The following is an 11,665-nucleotide window of genomic DNA, read 5'->3' as shown; positions in this document are numbered from 1 at the left end:
CGACCAGATGTTTACCATGAGATATATATACAAGATTTTTTCTCTTTGCCACCCTGTTCTGAAAGAAAAACTAATCATAGAGCTGGTATGACGTGTTTCTATTCTGATGCGAAAACTTAACTTTAACATAGGGCAGAGTTTTGATTTTAAGACATGTATTTATCCTTATCAGCATGCTGTCAGTTCAAATTGATTTTGACCTGTCGGACTCTCTTCTCTGTAAAATACTTTTGCTGATAACATGGGTGATAGTAATGTTTCCGAATTACTGTGTTAAATACTTTATTCTTTAGTATTTTATTCTTCTCAAAATTTACGTGGCCAGATGTAGCAAAAACTCCACATAAATAACCCTAAAGCCTTATGAAAATCCTGTGAAAATTCTATTCCCACCTGAAAATAAAATCATCTGTGATCCCAAAATTTCTAGACTTTTGAGATCCAGCACAGTCGTATTCGTAAAAGACTGAATATTAATTTTTTTGAAGTGTTCGTACACGAAATTGAATCAAATACGAATAATAAACAATTCGTTTTGATATTTGAAAATTTGAATATTCGCTCAGACTTAACAATGATACAGACAGCCCACAACACTAGCCGAGGAAATGATTGGCCATTGATACAGAACTGACTGAAGACCATTGGGCTTGATAATTCAATATCAACTGTGTTCATAGCTCTAAGGTTACAGTGACTTATGTTTTGGCAAAATCGACTAGTTACTGACAGGGTAAGTTGATTTTAATCAGCATGATTTAAATCGTGATTTTAATCATGATTTAAATCATGTGATTTTTTTTTTTAAATCAGGGATTAAAATCAATTAATAATATAATATGAACGTTAATATCTCCTATACTGTATTGTTTAAACCAAGTAATGCCTACTTATATAAAAATTGACTGCTGCAATGATAGAATGAAAATTGAATAGTACTTAATTTCTTCTACAATGTATTTTTAATTATTTTGAAACACTTGTTAAATATAGGTGGGTGGAATGTACCTTTAAATGCCACCTAATTTTCTCTCTTCTCTCATCTACCTCATGTGTTTGTGTTGTGTGTGTGTCATATATCTCCTTGGCAACAGGTTTGTCTTCCAACAATGTCAAATACTATTTTTAGAACTGTAGGAAGAAAATTTTCAGTTCTTTGGTATGACTGGTTTGGTTCAGTCAACATTAAGAAAACGACTGGGTACAGAAAAAGCTGCAAAACTTGTATTTTTGTTTAAAATTTTAAATAAGTAATATTTTATGTAGAAGTTTTACTTTGAATACTCTCATATGTGTGCAATTCTGAGAAGAAGAAAAAAAGGAGTTTGTGGTTTTGGTTTAAATTACTTTATTTAGAGCAATTGGACTATAAGACTATAAGGGATGACAGAAGTGACAAAGTTACATTTAAATATGATATATTTTCAATGATGTAGTTATTTTCTATAAGACATCTTTTTTTTACTAATGTTAACTATGTTACTGTACTAAAATTTTTCATAAAGTGTCATCATTAATGTTTCCTTAAAACATTATGCAATGTAAAATGTGGTTATTTCAAAGAAAGAAAATTAGGCTAGTTGTCTTAACAAAATGAATAAATCTGTTATTAATTATACTGCAGAGCAAAGTCAAGTCATGAAAACAATCATGAAAATGTACTGTATATTACACAGATTACAATTTTGTATATTTTTATTAGTGATGGGATTTTCGATACTTCGATACCTCGATACCTTCGATACTTGACGGTATCACAAAGTATCGAGTATCGAAACTGTAAGTTCGATACATTTTTTCGATACCGGAATGCTTTTTCATTTGTATTGAATTAAGTTTTGAGTCGCCATCGTACAAAATACAACTACAGTAGTACCTCGATGATACGTTCCCGTTTCATACATTTTCCCGTGTCATACGCCGATTAATTTTGGTCCCGCCGAAAGTACTACATTTACAATGAATTACTTTCCCGGAACATACACTTATAAAATAATTAATTTCCCGTTTCATACGTTTTTACAAAGCGGAAAAGTCCTAAAATTCACAATTTTTTTGTTATATTCCTCTTGATAAACTACGTTTTAATTTTTTTATTTTGAAAAAGTTCATTGTTTACCTTTGCAAACGTAGAAAAATAACTTTATCGCACCATAGATATGGATAGTATCAGGAAGACTGTGCACTTCGCTTGTAGCATCTATGGCCAGCACCAAGCGAGACTAGTGGCGCAAACTAGCAATGATTATGAAAATGGTGCACGCGGTTTACTAAGGCACAGATCTCATATTTTGTGCATTCATTAATCTTTGAACTGAATATACCCATTTGTTATTGTTTTCTTAAGATCGGATTGTTTTGTATTTTACGTTTCTCAAGTTAAAATTTTATTGAAAATTGTTCTGTTGCATAAAGTTGTTTGTAAAATGAAACAAACAAGCAAAATTTTCTGATTTTCTTTTTACAATAGCTTAATTTTTTAATTTATAATTAAGGCTTGGTGACTTTTCCCCCCCTCTAAGAAAGGACTTCAAACATTTTGTAAGGCCACTGTTTCTCATGTCAGCTTTACTTGATTATGGACTGTATTTTACATTTCTGGTGGTTTTATTATATGTATATATAATGATGAAATCATATATTTCATTAATATAATGCAATTATTTACACATTATGTATTTAAGTTTGATCTGACATTGTGCTGTTATGATAGATTGAATTTATATAGTTAAAAACTAATTTATGTTATTTGTAAGAATTGTTACTTAATGGGAAAATATTTTCCCCTGGAGTATCAAAGTATAGAAAGTATCTAACTGATCAAAAGTATCAAAAGTGTGGTATCGTCCCACCTCTAATTTTAATCAAAACAAGGCATTTTAAGAAAAAAAACCCGATTTTAATCCAAAAAATCTTATTTTAATCGAAAAAATCTGATTTTTTTGATTTTTTTAAAAAAATCAGGATTTTTTTCATACCCTGGTTACTGATAAGGCTGTATCAGTCAGTTCAAATAAATGCACATTTGAACAGGTACAATCCTGAAATTTAAGTTATTTAATTAAGTTCGTAAATATTTTCAAACATTCATGCCCAATAACATTTTAGTGATCATGCTTAAGTCTAGGATAAGTCCATCTAAGGCTGCCTATGAAATGCCTCAACATTTGTGATGTCATAACTATCAGTTTATTTTAGTGTGTAGTGAGCACAAGGTACACATGACAAAAACTGAAAATACACCACACTGTTCGAGAACAGCATACACAAAATAAAAAATAAAAACAAAATATTCCACAATGATTTGGGGAAATAGAACCAAATGCCACAAAATGTCTTTATTAAATGAAGCTTGATTTTTTCTCTACTATACCACTAGTACAGGCAACTACGTATGCTATATGTTATTTATGAGTAAACAAATATAAAACTATACTTTGTTCATAACTTCTTGAGTTTGAAGTTATTCCAGTTCACTTTAAAACAGGCCTGTCATAAAGAAGAAGGTCATTCCACATGGACAGAATTAACACAATTCTTCATTCACAACACCCTAGTTATTTAATTTTCGGAGTCAGTTTCCTGGAACAAAAAAAATAATAAAAATAAACAATAATTTTTACAAAAACTAAGATATACAGCTGGAACCACTCACATCAATTTAAAATCCTATTATACAGACACAAGTTATATATATATATATATTTTTTTCTCTACATCATTTTCATATGTTCAGTGTTAATGCACAATATGTTGTTGCTCTCCTTAAGTCGTACAGCAGTGGTACTTTAAATGAAACAGCTGACTATTGGTGTTACCAAGATGGCGGCCGTGTAATGTTTCGTGTTTGTTTGTGAAGTTGTGGGGATGAACATTCAGTGTTAGGAATATGTATTTTGTATGCTTCAAGCATCTCATACTATAACATAAAAAGAACATAAATGATCATAATATGTTGAAGAGTAAATTTGTAATCATCAAGTTGGTAGCAGAAGGAAACTGTAAGTGTAAGAGTATAGACTTCACTGTTGCTTAGTTGTAGTCTATGCAGTCTTCCGGTAGCCATGTTGTAGAGAGGATTGTGTTGTAATGTAGTCGTAAAATAAATATCTTCTAAGGAAAATGTTTGTATGCTTTCACAATAAAATCAGGCTCAACAGGTTATGGGCCCAGATTCGCAAATATGTTTCTGTAGAGAGCCCGATTGTGGAGTGCGTACGAAAGAGAAAGGGGACATGAGAGTGATAACCTAAAAGTGCCACGCGGTCGCAAAAATTGCGGAGTAATTTTTGTTGTTATAGTTTTGAAAAACATGTCTAGCTCAAAAATGGGTACCTCTGGTGTATCGGGATCGCCGGTCGTGGAAAAACTTCTCGTGGAAGTTCGCCATGAAATCCTACCTAATTCATGATGAACTCTGGGATGTGATTGAGACGCAGCCACAAGGTTCGGAGGAAAATAGCGCCTGGAAGAAAAGAGTCCAGAAGGCACATTCACGTATAGTCCTGTCTGTGGATAAAATAAATTATTCACACATCAGGGACACCAAGACAGCAGCTGAGGCATGGCCGGCATTAGAAGGTGCGTGCGAATGTTCTGGGTTAACGATGTGTGTAGGTCTGTTGAATGTACTAGTCACGACGACTCTAGAGAAATGTTGATTAATAGACGACTACTGTGATCGTATAATAACGACCGCATACAAACTGAATAAGATGAAGTTTCATGTCAGTGACATGATTGGATTGGAACCCTACTGCTTGCGGATTACCCGAGAGATATCGACCAATGATCATGGCGATGGAAAACTCTGGACTTAAAATCACAGGCAATAGTGTGAAGGTGAAGTTGCTGCAGGAAATCAAGATGAAGGGGACAAGCAAAAGTGACGTGACGGCTCTATATTCAAGAGCACAAGGGCATAGGAAGACGGCGAGATGTTACAAGTGCAACAAGCCAAACCACATTGCGAAATTCTGCAATAGCGAACACAAGAGCTACACTCAATGAGAAGACCATAAAAAGAACATGTCGAACGTCAAACCAAGTGAGAAGAAGGCGTTCCTGGCTGCAGATCCTCAGGACGTGCGATCCAGAAACACGTGGTACCTGGACTCATGCGCATCATCAACACACATCACGCACAATGAAAAAGGGTTGCACAACAAGAGGGTATGTGACAACACAGTTACAGGGACAAACGGGGATAAACTTGTGGCTAAGGCCTCTGGATGTGTGGACTTAAATTTTTGTGTGAAAAACGAAGTCATTGAAGTAGAGGCAAGTGATGTGCTACATATACCAACCTCAACTGTAAATCTCCTCTCCGTAAGCAAGGTAGTTAGCAAAGGAAACAATGTATGTTTCAACAGCAAAGGTGGTTTTATATATGGTCCAAATGGAAACTTGATAGCTAAGGCCGATCTTACGAATGGTATTTATCGTCTCTCCACAAATGACACAAATGAAATATGTCATTATGTTGCCAACCAACAAGCTTGTCTGTGGCATCGTAGGTTAGGGAATTTAAATCGTAAAGGTATGTTACAGCTAGCCAAGTTATCGACAGGAATGGGGGAAGATGCGGTGACCAAAGACCCATGCAACTTTTGTGTAATGGGCAAACATTCACGTCTTCCATTCAAAATAAGTGGAAGGCGTTCGCAGGGCATTCTGGACCTAGTGCACACCGATCTTTGTGGCCCTATGGAAGTTCCATCTATAGGAGGCAGTAGGTACTTCCTGATACTTATAGATGACCATTCAAGGTACATACATGTTTATTTCTTGAACAGGTGTGTTCAAAGAAATCAAGTGCTTAGTAGAGAAGCAGACAGGTCGCTCCATAAAGGTTCTACGTTCCGACAATGGAACCGAGTATGTGAATGGAGATATGAAAAAATATCTCTCCTCACAAGGCATTGTGCACCAAACAACAGTACGACACAGCCCACAACAGAACGGCGTTGCGGAGAGAGCCAACAGGACACTAGTAGAGAAGGCACGCACGATGCTCCTGGATGCCAACCTGCCAAAGCAGTATTGGGCTGAGGCAACTCTCACTGCTGCCTACTTGACAAATCGGTCTCCTTCAAGTGCTCTCCAGATGGATATATCCTACAGGATTTGGCACAAAAGTGAACCCAACTTGTCACACCTGAGAGTCCTTGGTTGCAAGGCTATGGTGCACATTCCAAAGCCATGCAGAAAGAAGTGAGATCCAAAGTCGGAAAGATTGATTTTTGTGGGTTATTGCGAGAATCAGAAAGGGTATAGACTCATAAATGATGAAACGGGAAAGTTAATCATAAGTCGTGACGTTGTGTTCATGGAGCAAGAAGAGAAGCACACTCAAGGCGAGGAGGGTATGCAATTACTCGGTACAGTATTCAAACAGGTACTTGAGACTGTATCCACACAGGACCTTGAGACTGTATCCACACAGGAACTTGAGACTGATCAATTTCCAAAACAGGAAAATAGTGAGGACGAGAGGGAAGAGGAACCATTTCGAGGTTTTGGACAAGAGGAACAAGAGAAACAAGGAGAAAAAGCAACAGAGTCATTTCAAAATTTTAGAAAGGAAGAACAAAGGCTACAGGTTGGAACGGAACAGCAAGAGACGCGAAGATCTTCCAGGCTCCGAAAACCAAAGGAATGGCCGTATCATGTAATATGTTATGCTGAGAGTTCAAGTCTGTCAGATGGACATATAAATGTGGAAGATGCGCTCAAAGGTGAACATTCTGTAGAGTGGATGAAAGCCATGAAAAAGGAATTCTTGTCACTGGTTAAAAACCATACTTTCGAAGAGGTCAATGAACAAAAGGATGCAAAAGTCCTGAAGACAAAGTGGGTGTTACGAGTGAAACTCGGCATAAACGATGAATCAGAAGTTTTCAAAGCCAGACTTGTCGTGAAAGTTTGCAGTCAGGTTGAAGGGGTGGATTATGGGGAAACATATTCACCTGTTGAGAAGTATTCATCTGTACGATACCTTTTATCTCTTGCAGCGAGGAAGACCTGGATGTAGACCACATGGATGAGACGACGGCATACCTATATGGACACCTAGATGAAGAAATTTACATCACACCTCCAAAAGAGTTTACAAAAACCAGAAAAGTGTGGAAGTTGAAAAAGGCAGTGTACGGACTGAAACAAGCTGGTTAAAACTGGAATAGGAGACTTGATGAGGTGCTACATCAGAATTGTTTTATACGCTCCGACGCAGACCCATGTGTCTATCACTTTCGTTACGGCGATAAGTTTATTGCGATAGCTGTGTATGTCGATTTATTGATTTTCTCAAATGACAAGAATACCAAGCAAAACACGAAGAAATTCCTGAAAGAGAATTTTGACATGAAGGACTTGGGACCAGCAACACAATGTTTAGGGATGAACATCACGAGGGACCGTGAAGCAGGAAAACTATGGATCTCTCAAGAGGTCTACGCAGAGAAGATACTCCTGTGTTTTGGCATGGCTGATGCAAAGCCTGTCGCAACGCCCCTGGACCCTGGAATTGACCTGGAGGCAGTCTGATTTGAAGAGGTCAACGTTCCATAACGAGGCGCGATAGGCAGTTTGCTGTACCTATCGCAAGTAACCAGACCTGATATTTGCCATGCAGTGAATCTACTGAGTAGGTACAACAACTCACATAAGAAGATACACTGGGTAAGTGTGAAAAGAATCTTCAGATACATAAGGGGAACGCTGGGTTACAAGTTAGAATTTTCCAGGGATGGTAACAGGAGGTTGGAGACATACAGTGATGCTGACTGGGGGAACAAGGTTAATCAAAGACACTCCATCACCGGGTCATGCTTCAAACTAGGTAAGTGGCGGCCTGATCTCGTGGCACAGCAAAAGACAAAAAACTGTCACACTGTCAACCTGTGAGGCTGAATACATGGCTGTGTCATTTACTGTGCAGGAGCTGTTATGGCTAAGACAACTGATGTCAGAAATAGAACCCAAGAGTGTAGACGGGACATTTGACGTGTTTTGTGACAACAGGGGTTCAATTCAGTTGGCTAAAAATGTAATGAGCAATGCCCGGTCAAAGCACATAGACATCAGGCATCATTTTCTTAGACAGTATTCAAAAGTAATAAACATCAAATACCTGTCGTCTGAGGAAATGCTGGCTGATGTGTTAACGAAGCCGTTGGTAAAGGCAAAACATAAATTTTGTACAGATAAGTTTGGACTTGTAGACAGCTCTTTGCCCTCTTGGGAGAGCTACAAATTTAAGGGGTGGTGTTGAAGAGTAAATTTGTAATCATCAAGTTGGTAGCAGAAGGAAACTGTGAGAGTAAGAGATTGACTTCACTGTTGCTTAGTTGTAGTCTATGCAGTCTTCCGGTAGCCATGTTGTAGAGAGGATTGTGTTGTAATATAGTCATAAAATAAATATCTTCTAAGGAAAATGTTCATTTGCTTTCTCAATAAAACCAGGCTCAACATAATAAAACAAAAAAGTGATATACTTTGTAGACTAATACAATGATAAAGTAGTTATGGATTTATTTGTACTGTCTCTGATAAACAGTTATTTTACATTTTCCTATCTCCAGCACTTTATAAAAAGTAAACACTATCTATTTGGCTATCAGGGAGGGGGGAGGGGATAGTAGGTATAAATCCTCCCTGAAATCATAAAATACATATACAGGAAATAATCTCGGTGAAGGTAGTATGTTATTTTGGGTGATGCAAGAACACCTGGAATAACAAACCACAAAGACAGTGATGCTTATTGAGAATTATAATGCAACTGTCCAAACCCATTGTTGTTGAAGTAAATTTTTTGAATAAAAATATTCTTACTCATATTTTTTAAAATATTCTCCCGAAATAAATTCCTGTATCCACCACTGTTGGCTATACACTATATCAGGGCTGCCACCAGGTCATGAACATGAATCCTTGACAAAACATCCAAAAATACTTGAAAATCCTTGAAAATATGATAAGCATATCCTTGAAAATCCTTGCGACGACAAAATAAGTATTTTGACCCTGAAAAATTTTTATTACTTAAATTTCTTAAAAACTATTATCCATCCAAATGAAGTAATGTTCAAGAAAATAATATACTTAATAAGTTATTATTGTTCCTTTAACCAGTAGGCTTAAAATACTAATTAAGAAATAAATACACGCAACCAAATCAGTTGTTTTTACTATAAAATTTTGGTTCAAACAAAGTTCTTATTATTATGGAAAATAGTACAACTGAAATAGTCATTTCAACAAAATGCCTTCACGTAACAATGAAAAAGTATGTAGGCAGAATAATGCAAAATATTTTGTTTATATTTAGTACAGTTAGTGTTCACATAACTGTTTTTCTCAACACACTTATTTTATTAAGTTTCTTGCTTTTTTCCTCAACTCAGCAGTAGGTTTAAACTCAGCTACACGCTTCCTAACAGAAACCTGCATCAATGCATTCAGCATTGGTGCCTGTAAAGATGACCGATCTGCTGTCTTGATTAGTTTGAGCTGACTGAATGCTCTCTCTTCACTCGCATTGCTGTGAGGGAGTATCATCAATTGCTCTTGCTAATTTGCACAAGGTTGAGAAACGTGGTTTGCCGTTCTCCTCATACTTGAAAACTTTGTACCAAAATACATCAACTGTGTCTGAGTGGACAAATGGATTCAGGTTAAGTCCCAAAGCGTGTAATCAAAAAATTCTGCATTCAGAGAATTGCGTTCTCCATCAGAAATTACATTTGGGAATACTTTGGTTAGTTTTTCCATCTTTTTCCACTCCCCACAATGTTTTTTTGGTTGGGTCAAGAACATCTATGTTCTGAAGAACTACATCATTAACAGGAAGAAGTCTGTAGAATTCTTTTGTTCCAGTCTCATAAAATTCCCTTACATTGTTAAAAAATTCAATTTTTTCAGACGTAGGAATCTCATTTTCTGCCAGAAATGTACGGGTCGCATGCCCAACAAATAAGGATGAATCTAAAAGCTGGATTGAACGCTGAAAATCAATGGAGGTTAGATTACTTTTCTGAATCACACCAAACTGGACGAAACTTGCAATTGTTTGTCGCAGCAGTGTACTCATCTCGCTGTATAACTTGTGTAAATACGGACGTTATTGTTGGAACAGCAAATTGAATTTTTCAAACCGTGGCAACACTGCTTGAAGAAAAAGAAAGTACAGTTTGGCTGAACATGAGTGTAGTGTTGATCTGATTCGTTGTACAGATTCCAAAGAGCTCTCTTTTGCATCAACTGAATCAAAATATTCAGTTAAAGTTGGCCATTGCTCCAACATATGATTTACACACTGAAGTAGTGCCAGCCATCTGGTGAAAGAAGGACGCAAAATCTTATGTTCTTCCACCTCCAACAACTGCTGGACATGTCTGTACTCATCTTGGTGTTTTCCAGATGTCTTGAAATAAGTATACACAACTCTAGAAAACTGTTCACACACGCCTGGTAGTGCACCACAGGCATGTGATGGAGCCAGATGGGAAACATGGTAAGTATAATGCAGAAGCCATACATTTTCTTGTTCCCCTTTAACTCGCGAAAGTAGTGAGTTAAACTCCCCATCCATAGCCTTTGCACCATCTGATGACATGCTAAGGCAGTTTTTCCAAGGAATATCATCTTTCTGAAATGACTTATTTACAAGATTAAATAAGTTCTCACCAGTTGCTTTGCCCTCAATAGCCACGACCTTGTACAAGTGTGTTTCTACTTGCTGACTAACAAAATATATGGCCAAAATAATCATCTGCATGTGCACTGTTATGTCAGTAGACTCATCAATTAAGAGTGTAAAAAATGTTGTTTTCATGACATTGACGATTTCTTCCTCTTCGGAAAAAGCCAATGCCTGTTGGATGATCATGCCAGTTTTTGTGCGACCACAACGAAAATTTCTAGCAATGTCACTGTCTGGGAACATTTTTGGTACTAATTTAGTGAAACTATCACTCAGGTTCATGGGCAAATTGTTTTCACAAAGTTAGCCCACAGTAAGTCCGCATCAACACTCCCATTATCATCTTTAATCACAAAGTTTGTGAGCGAAGAGTTTTGTTCAACACATCTGAGATTTTTTTTGTGGCTCTCACTATTGTCATGATGGCGCAAATCCTTCAACCCTCCATTGGAAACACAAAGGATAGAATTACAAACTGTGCACTTCGCCTGGAAAACACTACTACCAGGCTTCACCCATTTCAATTCATTCTCCCATTCCCGTTTATAATGTTGTTTGAATGGGACGCTTTCTGGTGATGCCTTTTGTTTTTTATTCATCGTAACGCGCACAAGAGGTTACGATCACAAAAAAACTTTGCTTAAGAAATGTTCCATTTCAATAAATAGCTGAAGCGATAACGTGTTTCTGTCGAGACAAAGTTAACAAACATAAACCAGTGGTATTCATCGTTAAGATTCCTGTTTACATTCAACACGGCCATAGAAGAAAACAGTATGGGTAGGCATAGAACTTCAATGATTCATTGCTGTGTTGAGAACACGGCCTTAGAACTACAGGTCTGGACACTTGTCTATCTTGCCATGCATTCAACTTGACCCCCTTATTGACTGATTTAGTTCATGAAACGGCCGTTGGCGCCACAAGACACTGGTCCGGTTTTAGCGTGTTGACAAT

The 11,665-nt window shown here is 36.9% G+C and overlaps 1 protein-coding gene across 1 annotated transcript in view; it reads right to left on the bottom strand.

Annotated features, from left to right (window-relative positions):
* Nucleotides 1–3,323: 3,323 nt before the first annotated feature.
* LOC134527852 (PHD finger protein 14) overlaps nucleotides 3,324–11,665 on the bottom strand; it is a 100,452-nt gene continuing 92,110 nt past the window's right edge. The window contains exon 17 of the mRNA XM_063360811.1: nucleotides 3,324–3,582. Within this exon, the coding sequence (XP_063216881.1) occupies nucleotides 3,562–3,582 (21 nt within the window). The 3' untranslated portion in view covers nucleotides 3,324–3,561. The remainder of the gene's footprint in view (nucleotides 3,583–11,665) is intronic.

This window comes from Bacillus rossius, chromosome 1, assembly GCF_032445375.1.
Source record: "Bacillus rossius redtenbacheri isolate Brsri chromosome 1, Brsri_v3, whole genome shotgun sequence".
Classification (NCBI taxonomy): Eukaryota; Metazoa; Arthropoda; class Insecta; order Phasmatodea; family Bacillidae; genus Bacillus; species Bacillus rossius.
Note: the sequence above shows the minus strand (reverse complement) of the source record. Positions and strands in the feature narration are given on the sequence as shown.